The sequence below is a fragment of the Carcharhinus amblyrhynchos genome, chromosome 14 (assembly GCF_965287045.1).
Source record: "Carcharhinus amblyrhynchos chromosome 14, sCarAmb.v2.hapA, whole genome shotgun sequence".
NCBI lineage: Eukaryota > Metazoa > Chordata > Chondrichthyes > Carcharhiniformes > Carcharhinidae > Carcharhinus > Carcharhinus amblyrhynchos.
In genome coordinates this window covers 31212443-31239025 of record NC_137337.1, presented here as the reverse complement: position 1 = coordinate 31239025, position 26583 = coordinate 31212443, and the positions used below count along the sequence as shown (strand labels likewise).

At 41.1% G+C, this 26583-nt stretch overlaps 1 protein-coding gene across 1 annotated transcript in view; it reads right to left on the bottom strand.

Annotated features, from left to right (window-relative positions):
* Positions 1 to 25693, bottom strand: part of LOC145352235 (exocyst complex component 3-like) — a 46018-nt gene extending 20325 nt beyond the window's left edge. Inside the window, exons 1-4 of the mRNA XM_080201976.1 lie at positions 25228 to 25693; positions 20637 to 21291; positions 17850 to 17967; positions 9435 to 9554 (exon numbers count right to left, since the gene is read on the bottom strand). Of these exons, the coding sequence (XP_080058102.1) occupies positions 9435 to 9554; positions 17850 to 17967; positions 20637 to 21291; positions 25228 to 25633 (1299 nt within the window). The 5' untranslated portion in view covers positions 25634 to 25693. The remainder of the gene's footprint in view (positions 1 to 9434; positions 9555 to 17849; positions 17968 to 20636; positions 21292 to 25227) is intronic.
* Positions 25694 to 26583: the final 890 nt, after the last annotated feature.

Below are 26583 nucleotides of genomic sequence, written 5' to 3'. Positions count from 1 at the left end.
TGATGAAGAAGGTTCACTTCGACACTAGCATCTCCTGCAAGACGATGAGCATCATGAAGTTGTTCGTCAAAGACACCTTTGAACGCACCACGGGTGAGGCTTCCCACCTGGCCCATTACAACAAGCGCAACACCATCAGCTCCCAGGAGATTCAGATCGCTGTGCGCCTGCTGTTGCCCGAGGAGCTGACCAAGCAAAACTTGTCAAAAGGGATAAAGGCAGTGACCAAGTATACCAACTCCAAATGAAACTACGATGCAATGAAAAACACCTCCCTGACCATTAGTGACCCCACAGTTACTATCAACAACATATCTTTCCACGTGGTACAGAAAGGTTTTGCTTTCTTGGGAAGATCTTCTCCAATAACACTATGCTGGATGGCTAAAATCAACCATTGCTAGGCAAAAGCGAGCCAACGTGTAACAGACTTACTCACAGGCTCAGAGTTTGCCTCAGCACAAGTCGTCGAAGACTATCAAGCAGTGGCTATTATATCACTTCTTTATTGGTACAAGAATTGGAAGACCTACCAACAGCAGATAAACCAACTAGAAGAATTTCATCTTTGTCGTCAGAGATCTGTTTGCAACATTAGATCGTAGGACAAAATTCCCAGCATAATCCCCGATTCTACCTGCCTCACATTTACAGGTGTTAAATTTCATTTGCAAATCATTTGCCTCTTCTGCAGGTTTATTAACGTCCTCCTGTATTTGTTTTAGTCCTTCTCTGTATTAACTATCTTCATTAATGTGGTGACATCCACAAATTTAGAAATTGTTCATATCGTATTTTTTCAAAGCATCAGGCTCAGAGTGAAAGCTAGCGTGTAGCTCTCCAGTTGCACAGACCAGTTTTCTCTCCAGACCTTGAGCCTCTATGAATAAAAGAAAGAGTGGGTTGCATTTTACACTGCCTGGTGGGGTGGGGCCTGATAGAGTCGGCACCTGGTTCCACAAAGAACATGGTGCCATCTTTAAAGGACGCCCCGATCAGAAGAGACCCCCCAACGGGTCCAGGGCCCAGACAATCAGGGACACCCTTCCCTCCATTGGGTTATCAATAATTGGTAACATTTTTCCCATCTCCCCTCACCAACACAGATGTATCGCCAGCATTTCTAACCCCCTCCCTCAGTGTCCACTCTTCTCCCCCACCACGCAGAAATGGAAGCCTTCCCTCCTGCACGTTGAGTGCTGTCTGACTGAGAGGAGTGTTTTTGGAGTTTGATGAACACAGGGTGTTAAGTGAAACAGGCAGCAGAGGCTACAAGCTAGAGTGCTGATTGGTAAGTGTTATTTTTTTCTTTTTGCTCTTGGCATTGTGTTTGTTGTACATTATTATAGTGTTTGTGTAATTTCTGTGGTTTATAGTTTGAAAAGGTTATACTCGGTAGTAACAAGGAGCAGGAAAGAAGGGCCCTAGAAGATTGTATAAATCTGAAATAAAACATCTTTCAAAAGTTTAATTTAAAGGGGTAAGACACAACAGGAGAGTTTCAAGCCGTGGTTTGCTCCTCTTGTTCCAATGTGGCAGGCTGGGGACAGTTCCAGTCCCCTGGTTCAGCATGTCTGCGAGAAGTGTCTCCAGCTACAGCTCCTGGAAGCTCGAGTTTCAGAGCTGGAGTGGCTGCTGGAAACACTATGGAGCATCTGTGAGTCAGAGAGTATCGTGGGTAATGCAAATAGAGTTGGTCATACCGCAGGTTCAGACTCCGCACACAGGGAGAGAATGGGTGACCATCAAACAGAGCAAGAGAGATAAGCAGGTAATGCAAGAATCTCCTGTGACCATTTCCCTGCAAAACAGATATACCGTTTTGGATACTGTTGAGGGGAGTGACCTCTCTAGGGAAGGCAGCAGCAGCCAAACTCATTGCACCATGGTTGGTTCTGCTGCAGAGGAGAGGGGTAAAAAGTGTGCCAGTGCAATAGGTGTGGGGGGGATAGACGGGCCTTTCTGTGGCCGCAAACAAGATTCCAGGATGGTATGTTGCTTCCCTGGTGCTAGGGTCAAGGGGGTCTTGGACTGGGCGCAGGACATTCTGAAGGGGGAGGGCGAACAGCCAGTGGTCATAATACACATTGGTACAAACAACATAAGTGAAAAAAGGGATGAGGTCCTAAAAGCAGAATACAGGGAGCTAAGAGGAGAGTTAAGAAATCAGACCTCAAAAGGTAGTGATCTCAGGATTACTACTGGTGCCACATGCTAATTAGAGTAGAACTGTGAGGATATATTGGATAAATATGTGGCTGAAGAGATGGGGTCAGGGGGAGGGTTTCAAATTCCTGGGGCATTGGGACTGGTTCTGGGTGAGGTGCAACCTGTACAAATTGGACAGGTTACACCTTGACAGGACTGGAACTGATGTTCTAGGGACAGTGTTTGCTAGAGCAGTTGGGGAGGGTTTAAACTAATATGCCAGGGGGATGGGAACCTATGTAAGGAGTCCAAGAAGGAGGGAGCAAGGACAAAATGTGGGGAGAAGTTCCATCTACATCAAAAATCAGGAGAAAAGTTAAAAGGAAGGAGAACTCAGGGAATGTTATTAATGGAAGTGTTAGAATTCAAAAAGAAGATACAAAAACTAGCATTAGGGCATTTTATCTGAATGCTTGTATCATTCAAAACAAGGTAAATGAGTTAACAGCACAAATCGTTGCGAATGAGTATGATTTGCTGGCCATTAATATCCAGGGGTATCAAACTGTTTGGAGGGACTGACAGGAAGGTAAGGGTGGTGGTGTAGCTCTGATATTTAAGGATGACATCAGGGCAGTTGTGAGAGATAAGTTCTATGGAAAAAAAGGTTGAATCTATTTGGGTGGAAATTAGAAATAGTAAGGAGAAAACGTCACTGATGGGCTTGGTCTATAGGCCACCAAATAATGACATAATTGTGGGACGAGAAATAAACAAAGAAATAACTGATGCGTGTAAAAATGGTACAGCAATTATCATGGGGGATTTTAATCTACATATCAATCGGTCAAACCAGGTCGGTCAAGATAAAGGTGCATGGTTTTACAGGTAATGTATTAGCATGGATAGAGGATTGGTTAACTAGCAAAAAGCAAAGAATGGGGGTAAATGGGTGTTTTTCTGGTTGGCGATCAGGGTTTAGTGGTGTGCCTCAGGGATCAGTGTTGGGACCGCAATTGTTTGTGACTTACATAGATGATTTGGAGTTGGGGACCAAATGTAGTGTGTCAAAATTCGCAGGTGACACTATGATGGGTGGAAGAGCAAAGTGTGCAGAGGACATTGAAAGTCTGCAAAGGGATATGGATAGGCTAAGGTGAGTGGACGAGGGTCTGGAAGATGGAGTACAATGTTGATAAATATAAGGTCATCCATTTTGGTAGGAATAACAGCAAAATGGACTATTATTTAAATAGCAAAAAATTGCAACATGCTGCTGCGCAGAGGCACCTGGGTGTCCTTGTGCAGGACTCTCAAGGAGTTGGTTTGCAGGTGCAGCAGATAGTTAAGAAGGCAAATGGAATTTTGTCCTTCATTGCTAGAGGGATGGAGTTTAAAAACAGTGAGATTATGTTGCCGCTGTATAAGATGCTGGTAAGGCCACGCGTGGAGTGCTGTGTACAGTTTTGGTCTCCTTACTTGAGAAGGGACATACTGACACTGGATTAGGTGCAGAGGAGATTCACTACATTGATTCTGGAGTTAAGAGGGTTGGCTTATAAGGAGAGACTGAGTAGACTGGGGCTATACTCATTGGAATTCAGAAGAATGAGAGGAAATCTTATAGAAACATACAAGATTATGAAAAGAATAGGTAAGATAGAAGCAAGGAAGTTGATTCCACTGGTGGCTGAAACTAGAACTAGGGGGAATGGCCTCAAAATAAGGGGGAGTGAGCAAGGACTGAGTTGAGAAGGAACTTCTTCACACAAAGGGTTGTGAATCTGTGGCATTCCCTGCCCAGTGAAGCAGTTGAGGCTACCTCATTGAATGCTTTTAAGGCAAGAATAGATAAATTTTTGAACAGTAAAGGAATTAAGGGTTATGGTGAGCAGGCAGGTAAGTGGAGCTGAGTCCACAAAAAGATCAGTCACGATCTTATTGAATGGCAGAGCAGGCTCGAGGGGCCAGAGGGCCTACTCCTGCTCCTAGTTCTTATGTTCTCCCATGGAGGCTGTAACAAGGGCCTTGCCCCTGAACTGCCCCATGTTGGTAGTGCTGTTAGTACTAACCTGTTCCAGGGGGCAGTGCCAAGGCTCTGTCTGGGGGTGTCCCTCTCCTTTAGTGGGGGTTGGGGAGGGGGCTATACTTACCTTTGCAGCCCTGGAGGGATCCTCTTGACTGAATCTCGCTTTTAAAAAGCTGCAGTGAGCATCACTGATGTGACGTCACATTGGCGCAATTTAAATATTCAGTGAAGTGGGGTCATGTGGAGAAGGTGAGAGGAGCTGTGTAATCATATTAAGATTTATTCAAGTCCATTAAAATGAGGTTCTCGCCCTTTGTGGGCCTGAACCTTGTAATATCACCGGTGAGTTGCAGGGACAATGTTATCTCTCCGGTTCTCTCTGATGGTAAACATTTTTGATTTCAAAGTCCAGATTGTTAATGTAAACTGTGAACAGCAGCGATCTCAGCACTGAGCCTTGCAGAACACTGCGTCCCACCTTCTGCCACTCTGAATAATACCTTTCATTCCCAGTCTCTACGTTCTAACAACTAAAAATTCATTCTGCTACTTGTCCCCTGACTCCACAGAAACCAGCCTTATTCAATAGTCTTATTCTGGGCCACCTCATCAATTCTCTTGGTTTGTAAAAATTCCATCAATTCTACTCCCACCAATGTTAAATTGACTGGTCTATAATTCTCTGGACATGTTCTAATCCATTCTCAGAAATAGGAATAATTTAGCTATTTGTTCAGTCACCTCGGCACTCTGGGTGGGATTTTAGGCATCTCTCAGGCGAGACTGGAAATTCTTGCCCGAGGTCAACGGAGGTTTCTGTTGTCGGACCCTCGCCCGCACCGATTCCATGGCATGCAAGGTGGTAAAACTTCAGCCTATACCTTTGTTTAACTAATTATTAAATATTTGTAGTAATGCGAGTTTGTTTAGTTTATCCAATATGTCCCCTTTTTAAGTTTAAGAGCCCTTTTGAACATCTCATTATTCAATGTCACGTCTACCTGTTCTCGCTCCACGGCAAGTACTGAAATGAAATAATTTATCAGTGATATCCACATCTGTAAATTAATTTAAAAAAAAACAAGAAGACAAATATCTAAGAATGCTGATGACAAACAGATGTGTGACACAGCAAATAGTATAGGCAGAAGCACAAAATTAAAAAAAATTTGATTAGATTAAGTGAATGGTTAAAACTGTTTCAGAGATTTCAATGCAGGTATGCAAGTCATCCATTTAGGATCAAAAAAGGATGGATTTGAGGATCTTTTAAATGGTAAAAAACTAGGAACAGCTTTTTACCAAAGTCTGCCCCTATATAAAGATTAGTAAAAAGTAGTGGTCATTTACAAAACATAATCAAAAAGGCGAATGGAATATTAGTCTTCATAATGAGGAGCTAGAATATAAGAACATAAGAAATAAGAGCAGGAGTAGGCCATCTAGCCCTTCGAGCCTGCCCCGCCATTTAACAAGTTCTGAAGTGGATCAGTTCCACTTTCCTGCTTTCTCCCCATAACCCTTAATTCCCTTGTCTATCAGAAACCTATCTACCTGTGACTTAAATATATTCAGCGAGGTAGCCTCCACCACTTCAATGGGCAGAGAATTCCAGAGACTCACCACCCTTTGAGTGAAGAAGTTCCTCCTCAACTCCGATCTAAACTGTCCCACCTCCTTATTTTGAGGCTGTGCCCTCTCGTTCTGCTATCCTTTCTAAGTGGGAAGAATCTCTCTATCTCTACCCTATCTAGCCCCTTCATTATCTTATGTGTCTCTATAAGATCCCCCCTCAGCCTTCTAAACTCCGACGAGTACTGACCCAGTCTATTCAATCTCTCCTCATAGGCTAGCCCCCTCATCTCCGGTATCAGCCTAGTGAACCTTCTCTGCACTTCCTCCAAGGCCAACATATCCTTTTGAAAATACTGCACACAGTACTCCAGTTGCGGCCTCACCAGTGCCCTGTACAGTTGCAGCAAGACCTCCTTGCTTTTATATTCTATCCCCCCTCGCTATAAAGGCCAACATTCCATTCACCTTCTTGATCACCTGCTGCACCTGCAGACTGGGTTTTTGCGATTCGTGCACAAAGACCCCCAGGTCCCTCTGCACCGTAGCACGCTGCAGCTTTTCGCCCTTTAAATAATAACCCCTCCTACTATTATTTCTACCAAAGTGGATAACCTCACATTTGCTAACATTATACTCCATCTGCCAGGTCCTTGCCCACTTGCTCAGCCTATCCAGATCTCTCTGCAGACATTCTGCGCCTTCCACGCAATTTGCTCTTCCACTCATATTCATGTCATCAGCAAATTTCATTACCCTACACTCAGATCGTCTATTTAACTGGTAAACAGTTGAGGCCCCAGCACCGATCCTTGCGGCACTCCACTAGTCACCAACTACCAACCAGAATAGCACCCATTGATACCAACTCTCTGCTTCCTATTAGACAACCAATCATCTATCCACGCTAACACCTTACCCCCAACTCTGTGCACCCTAACCTTTAGCAGCAACCTTTTGTGAGGCACCTTATCAAACGCCTTCCGGAAATCTAAAAACACCACATCCACCAGTTCCCCTCTACCGCACTAGTCACATCCTCAGAAATGCAATAAATTCATCAAACACGACTTCCCCTTAACGAATCCGTGCTGCGTCTGCTTGATCAAACCGTTCTTTTCTTGCTATTTCTTCTTTGATGACAGATTCTAGCATTTTTCCAACTACAGACGTTAAACTGACTGGCCTATAATTCCCTGCCTCTTGTCTGCTACATTTTTTAAACAGCGGCGCAACATTAGCCATTTTCCAATCTTCTGACACTTCCCCAGATTCCAGCAAATTTTGATAAATAATTACTAAGGCATCTGCTATCACCTCTGCCATTTCCTTCAGAACCCTGGGATGCATTCCATCCGGTCCCGGGGACTTGTCTACCTTCAGTCCCGTTAGTCTATCAAGCACTACCTCTCTAGTGACAGTGATTGCATTAAGGACCTCATCTCCTACCTATCTTCTTTCTTTAATATTTGGCAAGCTATTTGTGTCCTCCTCTGTGAAGACTGACACAAAAAACTTATTTAAAGCCTCAGCCATTTGCTCGTCACCCACCGCTATATCCGCCCTTTCGTCCTCCAAGGGTCCAACATTCACTCCAGCCAGTCTCTTCTTCTTTATATGTTTGTAAAAACGTTTACTATCATTCTTTATATTTAGAGCTAGTTTAGCTTCATTCTCCATCTTTCCTTTCTTTATTGCTTTCTTAGTCATTCTAGGTTGTTTTTTAAATTTTTCCCAATCTTCCCAATATGAAAGGGGTGAAAGTGTTGCTGCAGCCAAACAAGGTCTTGGTATACTCTACAACATTTTTGTTCATGAAATAAGTAACTCTTCCTGAAAAACCAGAAAACTAGATTATTTTGTTATACCACTGTTGTTAACATAATGCAATAAGGACAACTCAGAAAACTGATAAATTAATAATTTAAAACAGGCAACAATACTTAAATATTTATGCATAGTTCTGGACACCACACTTTACAGAGGATATGTTGACTTTGGAAAGGTGCAAGCCATATTCAAAAGCTTGATTTTATTTATTCTTTCATGAGATATGGGTAAAAGGAGAGATGGTTAGATCCTCTTTCATTGGAGATGGTCATTGCCCAACATTTGTGTGGCATGAAGGTTTCTTGCCATGTATCACCCCAAGCCTGAATGTTGTTCCAGATCTTACTGCATGTGGGTACATACTGCTTCAGTTTCTGAGGAGTTGTGAATGGTACTGAACACTGTAAAGTCACCAATAAGTATTTTCACTTTAGACTCTATAATGGACAGACAGTCCATGGCTAGGTAGTATTTCCCTTCCCCAATTGCCTTTAGAAAATGATGAACCATCTTTCTTGAACTGTTGCAGTCTACATCATGTCGGAACACCCACAGTGCTGTTAAGGGAGCTCCAGAATTTTGAACCAGCGACAATGAGAAGTAGGCAACATAGTTCCAAACCAAGATCATGTGGGCTTGAAGGGAAACTTGCAGGTGATGGTGTCCCCATGCATTTGCTGCCCTAGTTCTCCTAGGGGGTAAAGTTAATGAGTTTGGAAGGTGCTGTCAAAGGAACCTTGGTGAGTTGTTGCAGTGCATCTCATAGCTGGTACAAACTTCTGGGCTTTGCCAAGATCCCTCAATGCAGTACCTCATAACATCTTTAGTCCAGTAAGGGAGTGGAATTCCAGAGATGAGATGAGTGACTTCTCTGGATGTCAAGGCAGCATTTGACCATGACATCAAGGAACTCAGAAAAATTGAAGTAATTGGGAACTACGGAAACACTGCGATGCTTGCAGTCGTATCTAACACAAAGGAAGAAGGTTTTTGTTGTTGGAGGCCAATCATCTTTGCTTCAGGATGTCACTGTAGGTATTCCTGAGGGTAGTGAGCTAGGCCAGCTGCTATATCCGTCCATTATAGAGTCCAAAGTGGAAATGCTTATTGATGACTTCAGTGTTCAGTACCAGTCGCAACTCCTCAGAAACTGAAGCAGTGTGTACCTGCAGTAAAATCTGGAACAACATTCAGGCTTGGGGTGATACATGACAAGGAACATTCATGCCATACAAATGATGGGCAATGATCATCTCCAATAAAAGAGGATCTAACCACCTCTCCTTGAATTCTATGATTTCATGTTGAACACCATTAACATCACCAAGGACTGTCCACTATCTACAAGGTGTTAGTCAGGAGTGTGATGGAATACTCTCCACTTATTTGGACAAGTGCAGTTCCAAAAGTAATCAAGAAGCACAACAAAACTCAAGAAGCTCAACGCAATCTGGAAAAAATGTAACCCACTTGATTGGCACCCTATGTATCATCGCTCCCACTACCAATGGTACACAGCATTGTGCACCATTTAATAGCACTATGAGCTTATCTACCACATTAACTGCAGTGGTTGAAGAAGGGGCTCACCATCACTTTGAAGGGTAATTAGGGATTAGCAATCAATGCTGGCTCTCCCAGTGATGCTTGTGTCCCATGACCGAATAAAGAAAGCTGAATTAATAATTTTACATCTGAGATGGACAGATTTTTGCTAACTAAGCGACAAAGACAAAATGGAATTAGGGTACCAATCAGCCATAATCTCATTTAATGATGAATCAGACTGGAGGAAGTGAATGGCCTTCTCCTGTTCCAACGTACTGGTATATACTCAGAATATTGAAATATTTACCTGATTTATGTGAATGGCCATATCAGAATGGTAGCAACCCGTCAATAATTCTGGTTCCTGCGATTCAAATTTTTTCATCTCTTCCTCTAAAGCATTTTCCATCCAGGTTGAAATTTTGGTCTGCAAATTCAAAAAATGGCAGAATTTATTTCACTTAAAAGCCTTGACTTTTGAGAGTGTTCTTTTTGTGAAGGACTGCTTATTCTATTATTTCAGATGACTGTTTTTACGCTTGAGATTTTTGATTAGGATGTTGAGCTTTGTTGTGGTAGGTAGGTAATTAATATGTGTGACTCTTTTTTTCATTTTGTGCTTTAGCCTACTTACCTAACAACCACTATCTTCATCTCAGGGTGCAGACTAGTAAACCAGAGATCCAGGGTAAGGCTCCAGGGACCCAGGTCTGAATCCCGTTAAGGGAGATGGTGAAATTTAAATTCAATAAAAATCTGAAATTAAGAGTCCAAATGATGCCCATTGGTGATCTGACATAAAGACCCATCTGGCTTACTTTACCTTGTCTGGTCTATATGTGACTCTTAACCACCCTCTGAAATGGTTGAGGAATCCTCGAATTAAAGGGCAATAAATTAAAAAATGAATCATATAGTATACCTTAGGTTTCTCACTGGAATATTTCAGTACCACAACATTGACAAGTTTTCACAAATGACCAAACCTTCAAAAACTAAATGTTAATGACTTACTTGTGAAGGTAACTTGAAAATCTGGAATGATATTTGATATAAATGTACCATTTATACCATGGTGAAAATGGAACGTAGGCTCTTTATTTGAAGATAAGACAATATACAGATAGATTTATGGGAAGGCTGAACATCTAGGCCTTTGAAATGGATCTCTGGGGTGCTGTACCCTGGGAGGGTACCCCAAAGATGCACATACCAACGATGTAGGAAGGAAGAATGTGGAGGTCCTGAAGAGTGAGTATAGAGAGCTTGGTAGGAAGTTAAAAAGCAGGACCCCGTGGGTAGTAATCTCAGGATTGCTACCTGTGCCATGTCCCAGTGAGGGTAAGAGTAGGATGCTCAGGCAGATGAACGCATGGCTAAGGAACTGGTGTAGGAGGCAGGGTTTCAGATTTCTAGATCATTGGGACCTCTTCTGGGGAAGGTGGGACCTGTACAAGAGTGACAGGTTACACCTGAACTACAAGGGGACCAATATACTTGCAAGGAGATTTGCAAGTGTTATTGGGGAGGAGTTAAACTAGATTTGCAGGGGGGTGTGAATCAGAGTGCCAGAGCAGATAGTGGAGCGGGGGTGAAAATAAATGATAGTTCATGCAAAATCACAAATAGAAGGGTTGCGTGTGGTGGTAATAATCTTCTGAGGTGTGTCTATTTCAATGCCAGGAGTATTGTGGGGAAGGCTGACGAGTTGAGGGTGTGGATTGACACATTATAGCCATTAGTGAAACTTGGCTACAGGAGGGGCAGGACTGGCAGCTCAATGTTCCATGGTTCCAATGTTTCAGATGTGATAGAGGTAGAGGGTGGTGGGGTGGCATTGCTAGTCGGGGAAAATGTTGCAGCAGTGCTCAGGCAGGACAGAGGGCTTGTCTACCGAGGCCATATGGGTGGAGCTGAGGAACAGGAAATATATGACCACATTAATGGGGTTGTATTATAGGCCACCCAATAGTCAGCGAGAATTGGAGGAGCAAATCTGCAGACAGATAGCAGCCAACTGCCAGGAACATTAAGTTGTGATAATAGGGGATTTTAATTTTCCACATATAGATTGGGAATCCCTTACTGTTAAAAGGTCTAGGCGGGGTGAAGTTTGTAAATGTGTTCAGGAAAATTTTCTGAATCAATATACAGAGGTACCAACTAGAGAGGATGCAATATTAGATCTCCTATTAGGGAATGAGTTAGGGCAAGTGACGGAAATGTGTGTAGGGGAACACTTTGGTTCTAGTGATCATAATGCCATTAGATTCAACTTGATCATGGATAAAGATAGAAGTGGTCCTCAGGTTGAGATTTTGAACTGGAAAAAGGCCAAATTTGAAGAAATGAGAAAGAATCTAAAAAACATGGTTTGGTCTGGCAAGGATATAATTGGTAAGTGGAGGCCTTCAAAGGAGAAATTTTGAGAGTGCAGAGTTTGTATGTTCCTGTCAGGATTAAAGGCAAAGTGAATAAGAATAAGGAACCTTGGTTCTCGAGGGATATTGCACATCTAATAAAGGGAGGGATGTATGACATGTATAGGCAACAGGGAACAAATAAGATGCTTGAAGAGTATTAAAAGTGCAAGAAACTACTTAAAGAGGAAATCAGGAGGGCTAAAAGAAGACATGAGGTTGCTTTGGCAGTCAAGGTGAAGGCTAATCCTAAGAGCTTCGACAGATATATTAAGGGCAAAAGGATAGTAAGGGATAAAATTGGTCCTCTTGAAGATCAGTGTGGTCAGCTTTGTATGGAACCAAAAGAAATGGGGGAGATATTAAATGGTTTTTTTGCATCCGTATTTACTAAGGAAATTGGCATGGAGTCTACAGAAATAAGGCAAACAAGCAGGGAATCATGGAACCTATACAGATGAAAGGGGAGGAGGTGCTTGTTGTCTTGAGGCAAATCAGAGTAGACAAATCCCCAGGACCAGACAGGGTATTCCCTTGGACCTTGAAGGAAACTAATGTTGAAATTGCAGGGCCCCTGCCAGATATATTTAAAATGTCGGTGTCCATGGGTGAGGTGCTGGATAATTGAAGGATAGCTCATTTTGTTTTGTTGTTTAAAAAAGGCTGAAAAAGTAATCTGGGAAACTATAGGCCAGTAAGCTTGAAGTCAGTAGTAGGTAAATTATTGGAAGGAGTACTAAGAGATACCATCTACAAATATTTGGATAGACAGGGACTTATTAGGGAGAGTCAACATGGCTTTGAGCGTGGTAGGTCATGTTTAACCAATCTATTAGAGTTTTTCGAACAGGTTACCAGGAAAGTGGATGAAGGGAAGGCAGTGGATGCTGTCTACATGGACTTCATGGGAGGTTAGTTAGGAAGGTTCAGTCGCTAAGCATACATGAAGAGGTAGTAAATTGGATTAGACATTGGTTCAATGGAAGAAGCCAGAGTGTGGAGGCCTGTGACTAGTGGTGTGCCACAGGGATCAGTGCTGGGTCCATTGTTGTTTGTCATCTGTACCAATGATCTGGATGATAATGTGATAGATTGGATCAGCAAATTTGCTGATGATACAAAGATCGGAGGTGTAGTGGACAGTGAGGAAGGTTTTCAAAGCTTGCAAAGGGATTTGGACCATCTAGAAAAATGAGCTAAAAAAATGGCAGATGGAGTTTAACGCAGATAAGTGTAAGGTATTGCACTTTGGAAGGACAAACCAAGGTAAAACATACATGGTAAATGGTAGGATACTGAAGAGTGTAGTAGAACAGAGGGATCTGGGAATACAGACACATAATTCCCTAAAAGTGATGTCACAGGTAGATAGGGTTGCAAAGAGTGCTTTTGGAAATTTGGCCTTTATAAATCAAAGTATTGAATATAAGAGTTGGAATGTAATGGTGGGGTTGTATAAGACATTGGTGAGGTTGAATCTGGAGTATTGTGTGCAGTTTTGGTCACTTAATTACAGGAAGGATATTAACAAGGTTGAACAAGTGCAGAGAAGGTTTACAAGGATGTTGCCGGGACTTGAGAAACTGAGTTACAGAGAAAGGTTGAATAGGTTTGGACTTTATTTCCTGGAGGTGTAGAAGAATAAGGGGAGATACTATAGAGGTGTATAAAATTATGATGGGTATAGATAGAGTGAATGCAAGCAGGTTTTTTCCATTGAGGCTAGGGGAGAAAAAAACTAGAGGACATGGGTTAAGGGTGAAGGGGGAAAAGTTTAAAGGGAATATTAGGGGTGGCTTCTTCACACAGAGTGGTGGGAAGAGTGGAATGAGCTGCCAGATGAAGTGGTGAATGCGGGCTCACTTGTAATATTTAAGAAAAACTTGGACAGGTACATGGATGAGAGGGGGGGTGGAGGGATATGGTCCAGGTGCAGGTCAGTGGGACTAGGCAGAAAAATGGTTCCGCATAGCCAAGAAGGGCCAGAAGGCCTGTTTCTATGCTGTACTGTTCTATGGTTCTATAAGGATTGCATGGCAATTGCCTGGGATGTTCAAGCTTCCACTGGCCAACTGTCCTGCATTGGGAACATCAGTCGCTTTGATTTTAATTGCATTCTTTGGATTGTTCTGAGTGTCTCACAAGAATAGTTACGTAAGAAAAATTCAAAGAATTAAAATCACTTCTAACTCCTGGGTAACTATATTAGTGATTCTACCATACCACCAAACCAACTACGCCGATTGACCAATTCCCCACCAATTACCTGTCACTGACTACCTGTCCCACAATTGACCACCATATCCCTCCACACTGATTATCTGCCCGACTGATGATCTGATCCTTCCCACTAATCAATTTGTCCCTCCCAATTGATCAACCCATTGCCAGACCACAACACCACACACCGACCCACTGACTACCCAACTCCATCCACATCTGCCCCACCTCTATTCCACCCTATTCTACCTACTTAGCTTCTCCCTGACTTCTCAAAGTGGCTGAACCTCTAAACCTACCTACTTCATGGCAGCCAGTGCTGTTCAAAATAAAAGGTGGGTTTTCTTTACCCTTGGAGTCTCCTGCCCTTGACTGAAGACCCCGGGAACCTGATGCACTTCACTGTTCCCCCTCAGTCCAAGTCAGAAGTTTGGGTATGAGAAGTACACCTGCATTTCAGGGCAAGTAACAAGGCGGGAAATGGCAATCTAACAGTTGAGTCCTATTCTATATCTTGCTGCTTGCAAGCTACCTGCAAGTCATGTGGCTTTTACACCACGTCTGGTTTAGGTATACAATGGTTGACAGTAATTGCTTCCTTAAAAGATAAATGCACATCATATCAGAAAATTTCTGTAATAGATCACCCATATACCTCAGCAATGTGAAATTGGTTATTATAGAATTGCTTATTAAGCCTGCAACACAGAATAACTGTGTAGACATAAAAAGCATTTGTTGCCCTATTTATTTACTGAAATGCAAAAGATACCATCATCACAGTGCTATTATTGCAGTTAATTGATTCCTCCAACAGTGCCACCATCTGTGGCACATTCTGAGACACCATCCTCAGTTGTCTGTTCAAAAATTTAATGATCTACAAGCAACCTACTTTTAAATATAAATCCCCTGAGATTTGGATAAGTGCCATCTGCAAAATGCCTCTTCATCTTTTGAGTTCTAGTGTCTAAGGAACTTGTACTCTATGTGACACCTCATTTTCCTCAGGATTCAGGTTTATTTCCTACACTACCCTGCGGATGTCTCAGGAGGTAGAACTTGAGCAGATAGCAGTATGTATACAAATGTGTGACGAGGGAGCGTTCAGCCTTGAAGCAGCGGCAACAAATTTTTATTTCTGCTTTTCTTTGTGACACTTCTGCCAGTGGAGGAGGTAGGGGCAGCACAATAGCCATAGGGCATTCAGTGCAGGGAATGAACATATATAGTGCTGAAATATCATGATCCGGCATAGTGAAAATCATGGATGTGGCCAAAATTTGGAAATCCCATTCCTGAACCCTTTATTTCCCATTTCTGTCTGAGTGGGACCTGTGTTCACACATACACAATTCGGGGGAGTCAGATGGCCATTTAAATCACAATTTGCCTCCACTGAAGTGGGACTTTGGAAGAACAGGTGTGTGAAATTTGGAGCATGCAGATTAGAACAGGCAGGAAGAGGTCTGAACTCGCCAAGATTTTATGAATAGCTAGGGGACCACTTTGGAGAGTAAGGTCCTCCTTTGAATATGATCACAGGAGAGATGTGGCATGCTTTGGGATTGTTAAATGTAAACATTATTATGCACTCTCTATACACAATCCCTTTGTAACTACCCAGCTGTCAAGGTATATTAAGGAGCTGTTCAGCTGTCAAGTTTGCCAAAACTATCCATGAAGTATCAAACCTGTCAAGGAACTGTCCAAGTATATTAGCTGAATTGGCATGGAGGGGTAAAGGCAAAGGGTGGTGGGCATAGGTTAACATCAGTTATTTAGTTGGCATAGGGGTATGGGGACTTTTGCATGGGAGAAGAGTGAGGAGGGGACGAGCTCAGGAGAAACAAACTTTGCTGTATCATTAGTTTATTTAAACAGTGCCAAAGCAAAGAGGCAAAACCTCCTGTGCAGCACACCTCTGCACCTGGCAGCCTCCACACATGTTTCAGGGTCATCTATCCTTACTCCTGTTTCAGCTGCTTTCCCCCAGCACTGACTGAAAACCCTACCTGTGGGTGAATATTTCTAAAGATTGGGATCACTGAGCCAGGAAATCTCCCAACGCTACAAACCCAACCATGGGACAAAAATCCAGACCTATGCTTATCCTACAGAAGCTAAAAAGCACAAGAACATGGTGGTTAGAATTAACCTGCAGCTTGCCACTCATTTTTACCATCTACTTCTCTTGTGTATTTGCCCAAATGTTCCAGAGTTTTCTCTTCATATGAGGAAAGAGGTTGAAAAATATTGGTTCTATCACCAATAGTTTTGTTTTGTGCAATAGATAATGGGTCCTTTTCTCCAAGGAGAATGTAGATGTCTGGAAGATCTCTACTTGGCTATATGTGGAATCCAACCCAGCTATCAGCAAATTATTTCTTAATATGCATGATAATTGGTGCAGGTAATATGCTATTACCAATCAGGTAAAGCATTCTTTCATGTCAGACTGTGAGTGAATGAAGACTTGGGCAAGAAAAGAGATACGTGTGTATTATGCTATCTCATGCAAATTTCCAGTAAGGCGTCCCAGTTGGTGCTCGACTCAATGAAGGTGTGGCATCTACAAATGTGAAATGTGCTTATTAAGCTATATCATTACAAGGCGTTATTTCCCTGTTACTTTGATTACCATGATCTCAGCTACGCTGGAACACTGAATATTTGGCCTGTTTCACCAATTATAAATCTACTGTTACTATTTCCAAGTGGTTTGTGCCAATAAAACCTCCACAAGTCTGAAAACCTGAACGTTCCGGATCCTGTTGCACGTACTCAATTTGTGAAGGAAACCAAATAAAGGCAATTATTTCTCCATTGTAGTAATTCTCCTATGTCCTTGTGCCCTTATATAATAGAGGCAGCTTGTCCTTTGAAACTGTGGCAGACATTAAATTATGTAGTTTTACTGCTTTCCCAACAATGCAAACTTCAGATAGAGTGAATGAATAGCACTGAGAGTTATAATGCCTTGATCAAAGAAAACACAATGGAGTCAAGAGTAAGGATATTGCATTAGTTGCCAGACTTGCCACTTCAAAACACAGAAAAGATCCCTCATCCCTTACATGTCTTTAGGAAAATGACTTTTTGTTAGAGACCTAGTTTTAAGCTCATGCTCTACCGAGCAGCTGTGGTCCCCACCCTCTTGTATGCATCAGAAACATGGACGATGTACAGCAGATACCTCAAATCCCCGCAGGATTATCACCAATGTTGCCTCCACAAAATCCTGCAAGTTCACTGGCAGGATAGGTGAACCAACATGAGCATCCTCTCCCTGGCCAATATCCCCAATATCAAGTCACTGCTCACACTTGACCAGCTACTATGGGTCGTCCACATTGTCCAATTGTTTGACACAAGACTCCCGAAACGAGTCCTCCATTCAGAGCTTTGCAATGGAAATGCTACAAGGACATTATGAAAACTTCCCTAAATAAATGCAACATCACCATTGACAGATGGGAGTTGCTTGCCTTAGGATACACAAACTGGAGAAGAAACATCTGTGAAGATGCCAATCACCTCAAGTGTCACCAGGCAGAGCACATGGAGACCAAGAATAAACAGCCTCCAGATCCAGAATCCAGAACATCTCATTCACCTGCCTCATCAAACACTGCCTGCCAAACCTATGGCAATGTCTGCGGCTCAAGGATTGGACTATTCAGCCAACACAGAACCCAACTCCCCAAAATGGAAGCAAGATATCCTCGACCTTGAGGACTGCCAAAGAAGAAGCTTCAAGTCTAAGTTCAATCAAGCTGAGAATAAACCATCTTGCCCTGCTCACTGACCCACATCAGAAAGCGCTCCTCTGGTTTCAGAACAGCTGTCTAAAAGCAAATTGTGCCTTGTCTTGTGCATGAGTGATCAGGTTTGAGAATAAAAATAAAAATACTAAAAGAAAACTGCTATACAAAGGATTGTGACCAAAAAGAGAAAGGCATTGTGTACAATGCGTGAGGGACATAAAATTGACAACATATTGCACTTGCGTCAATGATTACAGAATGTAGTTCACCTTCATTGGAACAGTTGAATAGTAACATTCATCACTCAATTCATACCTGTAACTTTTTGGCATATTTGTCCATGACATTTTCTATAACCTCTTGGTCTAACAAAGGACTGAGTTCTGGTACATTCACTTCTGGTGAAAGATCAGGATGACTCATAACATCGCTACTGCAACAAAATAGAACTTTTCAGGCACCTGATTTTCAGAATACTTAAAGCTGCACATACCACTGAATTACTTAGATCGATTTGAGGAACAAGAGCTTAATTAATTAAGGCAAAATTTTCAAGATAATAGCAAAATACTGCAGATGTTCTAAAATAAAAACAGAAAGTGCTGAAAATACTCAGTAGGTCTGGAAGCATATCTAGATAGAAGAATATGATTTCTTCTTAACTGAAGGTTGGTACCTGCAATGTTCCAGTGAAGCTCAAAGTAAGTTGGAGGAATAGCATTTCATCTTCTGATTAGGTAATTTACAGCCTTGTCGAATTGAAATTGAGTTCAACAATTCTAGACCATCAACTTCGTTCCCCATTTTGACTCTTTTGTTTTGCATATTTTTGCTTCTGGACAGAGCTATTCATTATTGTGTCATTCATGTTCATTCTAGATTAAAGCTGTGTTTCTTTACAACAATTGACCACTTTTGTCTTTTGTTCCACAACATCTTTGTCATTTTATCTTTCCCATCCTCGACTCTATCCCACACTTTCCCATTTGTTCTTCCTCCCCCTTCCAACACCATATATGACCATAAGACATAGGAGCAGAATGAGGCCACTTGGCCCAAAACCTATTGATCTCTGTCTTAAAGACACTCAATGACCTGGCCGCCACAGCCTTCTGCGGCAAAGAGTTCCACAGACTCATCACTCTCTGGCTGAAGAAATTCCTCCTCATCTCTGTTTTAAAGTATCGATATTTTAGTCTAAGGTTTCTAGTTTTTCCTACTAGTGGAAACATCCTCTCCACATCCACTCTATCCAGGCCTCACAGTATTCTGTAAATTTCAATAAGATCCCTCCTCATCCTTCTAAACGCCAATGAGTACAGACCCAGAGTCCTCAATCATTCCTCATATGATAAGCTCTTCATTCCAGGGATCATTCTTGTGAACCACCTCTGGACCCTTTCCAAAGTCAGCACATCCTTCCCTAGATACGGCACCTAAAACTGCTCACAATACCAAATAGGGTCTGGCTAGAGCCTTACACAGCTTCAGAATACATCCTTGTTCCTGTATTCTAGCCCTCTCGACATGAATGCCAACATTGCATTTGCTTTCCTAACTGCCGACTGAACCTGCATATTAACTTTAAAAGAATCTTGAACAAGGGCTCCCAAGTCCCTTTGTGATTCTGATTTCCGAAGCAACTCCCCATTTAGAAACTAATCTATGCCTCCATTCCTCCTTCCAAAGTGCATAATCTCACACTTTTCCACATTGCATTCCATCTGCTACTTCTTTTCTCACTCACTTAGCCTGTCCAAGTTCTTCTACAACCCCACTGCTTCTTCAATACTACCTGTCCCTCTACATACCTCTGTAACATCTGCAAACTTAGCAACAGTGCCTTCAGTTCCTAAGAGGCCATGGTGTTAAGGGTAAGATCCCGGCATGGATAGAGGATTGGTTGACTGGCAAAAGTCTCACAACATCAGGTTAAAGTCCAACAGGTTTATTTGGTAGCACAAGTCACTAGCTTTCAGAGCACTGCTCCTTCATCAGGTAAGTGGGAGTTCTGAACTCCCATTTACCTGATGAAAGAGCTCCGAAAGCTAGTGCCTTGTGCTACCAAATAAATCCGTTGGGCTTTAACCTGGTGTTGTGAGACTTCTTACTGTGACTGGTAGAAAGTGGGGATGAAAGGGTCTTTTTCAGGATGATAGCTGATGACTAGGGGTCAGTGCTGGGACCACAACTTTTCACTCTATACATTAATCTCCTATGTGGAACTTTGTCAAAGGCCTTCTGGAAATCTAAATAAACCATATCCACTGGTTCACACTCAGTTGTAGTGATTCCCTTATTGTTGGCCACAGAGTACAATTGGTCCTGATCTCACAGTTTCCTAGCCAAAGCACAATGGCCATGGGGTGGAAGGTTGAGGGTAAAACATTAGGATATAAAAAAGCACCATAACTAAAATAATAAAACATACATTCTTGATGTGCTTTTAGAATAAGCAAAGATATACTTCTGTTTATTAAGATTAACCACTGTAACAAGATATAGCTAAATACACACTTATTTTACCATTAAAAATATTGAGAACAAAATTAATCAGAGACCTTAGAACATAACTGATGATAGTGTAGTGGATACAATGAAAAGGGAATTCACCTACAGAAAAAGTAATCTTTTTGATAAGGAAAATCACCTACAAGAAAAATTATTTTTGGTAAGGACAATAAATATTATCCCTGTAAGAGATAAAATTAAAAAAAAAATCAATATCAGATTTGCAAGCACATTTCCTGAACTGATACATACGTAAATTTGACTTATTATAATAGTGAGCTCAATTATATAGATATACTTAGTGGACATTTAGTGCTGTCCATTTTATCATATAACTGTTCTGATGAAAGGACATTGACCTGAAATGTTTAAGCTACTTCTTTCTCTCCCCATGGATCTGTCTGACCTGTTGAGTGTTTCCAGCATTTTCTGTTCTCCTTTCAGATTTCCAGCATTGGCAGTATTTTTCTTTTGTAGGAGTTTTGTCATGGTTATCATATGATTTTATGAATAAGCAATATTTTAAGCATTAACTGATTGGTTTATTAAATGGTATGAGGAGAAAAAATATAAAACATTTAAATAACATACCTTTTGTAGGTGTGAATAATCCAATTGAGGAATGAAAAAAGATCATTTAGTTCAAGGTGTTTCTGCTGGATGCATTCCAGGTGAGACGATACAGCTTCATGATAGCATTTTACGTACACGTTAAAAATATTGTATTTTTCTGGGTAACATTTTTGTACCAAATCTTTTACAATTTTCAAGTCTTCCAAAATAGTTTTTTGAAGATGCACTAAGTGTAATGCAAGCCATGATGTCTCCTGCTCCTTTGTAGGTAAATGCACTTTGGCTATCTTTTCCTCCACACTTTTTCTAACTGTTTCTGCCCATAAATCTTTCCACTTCCGAGGTCTTCTTAAACAGTTAACACCAGGATGGTCCACCTTTTCTTGCCATTTTTTATCTGCTGCTTCTTCCAGTTCAACAACTTCCAATGCCAAACATAGGATGTTACTGTTGCTTTCAGCTAAACTGAGTGAATTAGTGATTATGGACTTTATCTGTTTGGCAAGCTCATCACAGAGTAAGTTGAAATCTCGAACTTTTTTGGTGTATTCTTGATATGCCACTTCACCTTTTTCAGGCTCTCTCTCATTGAGCAACTCTTCTTCAAATTTATTTATATTTTCATTTGCCTCCACTAATGACATTTTGGAGATTAACTGGTTTATTTCCATTACTGCAAAACAATTAAAGAGAATAAGCAGTTTAAAAGCATTATATTTCCTGTATTGTTTGCATCAACTAATCTTTTTTAGACCTTAATTTTTCTTCTGAGTTTCAGGGCTATATCTTATATACAGAATAAGCTATAGGACTGAAGACCATAAAACGTTTTATATATTTTTACTGAATTAGAAACCATTTTTAATATGCAAATATGACACAAATATATTCCAAGTCGTAACTGAGTTGTTTCTTGATTGAAATAGCAGATTCCCTCAATGACTTGATCTGCAAGTGTGTGGTGTGATGTTAAGTCTCAGAAACCAGCAAGATTCAATTTCTAATGAAAAAGTCATATGCCAGTGATTCTGTTGTTTTGAAGTTACATCTAACTTCAATGACTTTGAACTGCAAGGAGAGTTAAGTTAGCCAGGGTACCTACTTCTGGTACACTGACCTTAGAGGTGGAGTAATTTTATATTTACTTAAGTGTGATAAATATTCATTTACATGCTGCTCTCAGGCACCCATGTCATAAAGAACTAGGCCAACGTAATATTGAAGGACATAAGTCAAAACGGAAGAATTTGTGACCGTGGCATGGTACTTTGGTCAGAGAATGTTTTGAAAGTTTCTTGTTTCTTTGGCAACCAGAAATAAAGGAAACACTTCACCGTTTCTGGCACAAAACTGATCTGTGGGGGTGGAAACTGTTTCATATCCAGTGGCACGCTAACAGTGCATGCCCCAACCGCAAGACTGGTCCTTGGGCCTCATTCCTATTTGCTTGCACATTTTACATTGCATAATTTAATCATGAGGACTATGGAGACAGGTGCACTCCTTCTGGCTCCACAGGAATGCTTCCTTAAATTAAGAAAAAGCTTTTTTTTTAATTGGCGGCAGTAGTTTTGAAACTTCAGATATTGTGCGTAGCTATAGAGTTCAAGTTAATCATAGAGGTGAAAGGTAAAGCAAGTAATATGACGGCAGCCCTGTTATTGATACAAATCACATGCAACATTTCAGTTACTAATGCTAGCTATTTTGTAGGATGGAGAATAAATCAGGAGATAGAGGGCATATAAAAAAGGCAGTACTTTAATCACGGGTTACCTTAATCTTCATGTGAATTGGGAAAATCAAATTGGCACGGATAGCCATGAGGAAGAATTCATAGGGTGTGCTTGGGACAGTTTCCAAGAACAATATGTTGTGGATCCAACCAGGGATCAGGCTATTTTGGATCTGGTAATGTATAATGAGGTCCAAGACTAAAAGATTCCCTTGGAAACAATGACACGGCACGGTGGCACAGTGGTTAGCACTGTTGCCTCACAGGACTAGAGACCTGGGTTTGATTCCCGACTTCCCGTCAATGTGGAGTTTGCACGTTCTCCCTGTGTTTATGTGGGTTTCCTCCTGGTGCTCCAGTCTCCTCATACAGTCCAAAGATAGGGCTAGGTGGATTGGCCATGCTAAATTGCCCCTTAGTTTCAGGGGCAATTATAAGGATTATAGGGCCTGAGTGGGATTGTGGTCAGTGCAGAGTCAATGAGTTGAAAGGCCCCTTTCTGCGCTGTAGGATCCTATCACATGATAGAATTTGACACACAGTTTGAGAGTGAGAAACATGGGTCAGAAGTAACAGTGCTATACTTAAATAAGGGTAATAACAAAGGATTGAGGGAGGAGTTGGCTAAAATGGACCGGGAAAGGGATTTAGTAGGAAAGACAGTTGATCAGCAATGGCAGATGTTTATAAAACAGTTCATGTCTCACAAGAAATATAATAACTATCAATAGAGGAAAAAAAATAGGAAAACTAATGGAGTTAAAGGCTGATAAATCCCCTGCACCCAATGGGTTGAACCCAGGGTATTAAAGGAAGTAGCTACAGAGATAGTAGATGCACTGGAAGTAATCGTTCAAGAATCCTTAAATTCTGGGCAAGTCCCACAGCACTGCAAAACAAAAAATGCAATATCCTTAATCAAGAAGGGAGGGAGTCAAAAAAAATCAGGTAACTATAGGCCAGGTAACATAACTCTTGTCTTGTGAAAATTATAAAGAATGCATAATATAATCAAGCAGAGTCAGCATGGCTTCATGAGGGGAAATCATGCCTGACAAATTAGAATTTTTTGAAGTGAAAATGAGCAGGACAGATAAAGGGAAACCAGTAGATGTAATTTACTTGATTTTCAAAAAGCATTTCATAACATACCCCACAAAGAGTTACCTAATAAGATAACAGGCCTTGGTTTAAGGGGTAGTATAATAGCCTGGATAGAGGATTAGCTAACTGATAGAAGACAGAGGGATGGGATAGGAGAGACATTTTCAGGATGGTATTCTGTAACTAGTGGGATACACTTTTGTACAAAAGTGCTGGGACCACAATTATTCACCATTTATATTAATGATTTGGTCAAGGAAAGTGAATGTACTATTGCCGAGTTTGTGGATGACACAAAAATAGATGTGTAGGCAAGTAGTGGGGAGGCCACAAGGAGTTTAGAGGGATATAGACTAGTTAGGTGAGTGTGCAAAAATTCGGCAGATTGAATATAATGTGAAGTTATGCACTTTGGTAGGAAAAGTAAAGAAGCTGAAATAATTTGAATCGTAACATCCCTAGAGTGCAGAAGGAGGCCATTTGGCCTATCGAATCTGCACTGACTCTCTGACAGAATATTTTATCCAGCGACTATCCCTGTACCCCACATATTTACCTGCTAATCCCTCAGTCCACACATTTCAGGACACTAAGGGGCAATTTATGTTTGCCAATCCATCTAACTTCTGCAGAAAACTGCAACACAGAGGGTTTGATGTTCCCCGTGTATAAATCATAAAAAGCTAGCATGCAAGTTCAGCAGACAATTGGTAATTTGGGAAGGTGATGGTCTAGTGGTACTATTGCTAGATTATTAATCTGGATGCTCAGCTAATGTGCTGGGCATCCGGGTTTTGAAAAAATACCTGGACTTAAGAATCCACATATGGCCATGAAACCATTGTCAATTGCCAGAAAAACTCATCTGGTTCACTAATGTTCTTTAGGGAAGGCAATCTGCAGTCCTTACCTGGTCTGGCCTACATGTGACCCCAGAGCCACAGCAATGTATGTGACTGACCCTCAACTGCTCTTAGAAATGGCTTAGCTAGCCACTCAGACCAAGGGCAACAAGGATGGAAAATAAATGCTGGCCAGCCAGTGATGCCCATGTTGTACAAATGAATAAAAGAATTGGGAAGGTAGTTGGAATGTTGGCCTTTATTTCAAGGGAATGGAGTATAAAAATAGGGAAGTCTTGTTTAGACTATATAAGGCACCAATTAGATCACACCTGGAATACTTCAAACAGTTTTGGGCTCCTTACCTACAGAAAGGTTGACTGGCATTGGAGGCAGTCCAGAGAAGATTCACTACGTCAATTCATGTATGGAGGGGTTTTCTTATCGAGAAAGATTATTTAGATAGGCCTGTATGCATTGGAGTTTAGAAGAACGAGATGTGACATTATTGGGACATATAGGATTCTAAGGGGGCTTGAGAGGTTGTTTCTTCATGTGGGAGAGGCTAGGACACAGAAAACATAATCTCAGAGTAAGGGATTGCCCATTTAAGACTGAGATGGGAAGGAGTTTCTTCTCTGAGAGAAGAGTGAATCTGTGGAATTCTTTACCGCAAAGGGTTGTAGAAGTTGACTCGTTAAGTATGGTTAAGGCTGAGATGGAAAGATTTTTAATCAGTAAGGGAATCAAGGCAGGAAAGTGGAGTTAAGGATTATCACATCAGATCAGTCATGATTTCATTTAATGGCAGAGCAGACTTAATGGGCCGAATAGCCTTCTTTTACTCCTACATTTTATAGTCAGTGTATGCTGGATTCTGAAATTAATTTCAAATGTAAATGTTTTCCTTAACATTTCTGTTTCTTACCTGACAGTGGCAACTTTGTATTTTCAATTGTGTCTTTAGTATCTTGATTTTCTAATGCATTGCATGCTTCTTCCTGTTCTTTTAAGCTGTTTACTGTATTTCCAGCTGACACACCTGCTGTTTTATTTTTTTCCAATTCTGAAGAAAATGGCAAACTAAACCTTTTGCTTAATCGCAGCACACTTCTAAACATTCCAAGCTGTTCTCTTGGACTTGAATCAGGCACATCAACACCCACGTTACTGGATTCTTGTGATAATTTCTTACTATTTCTGCGGAAGCTTTTTTTCTTTTTGGTGATCCCAGTTTCAACATCTGAAACATTACAGGCAGCCTGGTTTTCATCAAGTGAATCTTTGCCTTCATGTAGATCATCATTTGGCACTATTTTTGAATTCGACATCATTCGATGCTGTTTTTCTGTTATACTTCTGAATGCAAGCAATAGTTCAGTACCTCTTCTGCGCTTAAGAGAATACAATTTAATATTTATGAAAATGCATATAGTTGAACATTAAGATATCAGTCATACAAGAAACTTAAGCAGCAATACTGTACTCTCAAATAAGCCTTTACAACTCAAATGAAATGGAAAAAAGATCTATAATGGATAAAATATTTATATTCAAAAAGGTAGATTTCGAAATATTGCATGGAATTGTAATTCAATAGCACCACTACAGTTACCTCTGGATGATAGTTTGGTACCCTTAATAAACTATACATTTAACTATTACTAATATTATCAATTCCATTCCACATATTTTTCTCCCGTTTATTTGTCCCCATCAAAACATTAGCTTTTGAAACAGAACTATATGTGAAGACTCCGACAAAACTTTGAGCTTATGGAGAAAAGTGAACATAAGTTAAATCATCAGGCTTAGAGCAAAGAGTAGAGACAATCCAAAGTCTATTAATTTTACACCAAAACTGATCAATTTTTTTTTGGATTTAACACCACAGTCACAGCTGACATGTCAAATCTGAACTTTGACTCCACTTAATGGTTGGGACTGTGGCAAAGAATATCAGAATTAGGAGTAGGCAATTCATCCCTTCAGGTCTGCTCAGCCATTCAATACAATCGGGGTTGATTTCATCTCCATCTTCCTGCCTGTTCCCTTTAACACATCTCTTCACAAATTAAGTTTCAAGTTTGTGGTGTTCTGGCATCTGCTGCACTCTGGGGTAGAGAATTCCACAGAGGACCCTTTGAGTGGAGTAACTCCTCCTCATTCCTGTTTTAAATCTACCACCCCTTGGTTTGAAACTAAGAGTTCTTATTCTAGAATGTCCAACAAGGGAAACCATTCACTCTACACCCACCATATCAACCCCCTTTAGCATCTTGTA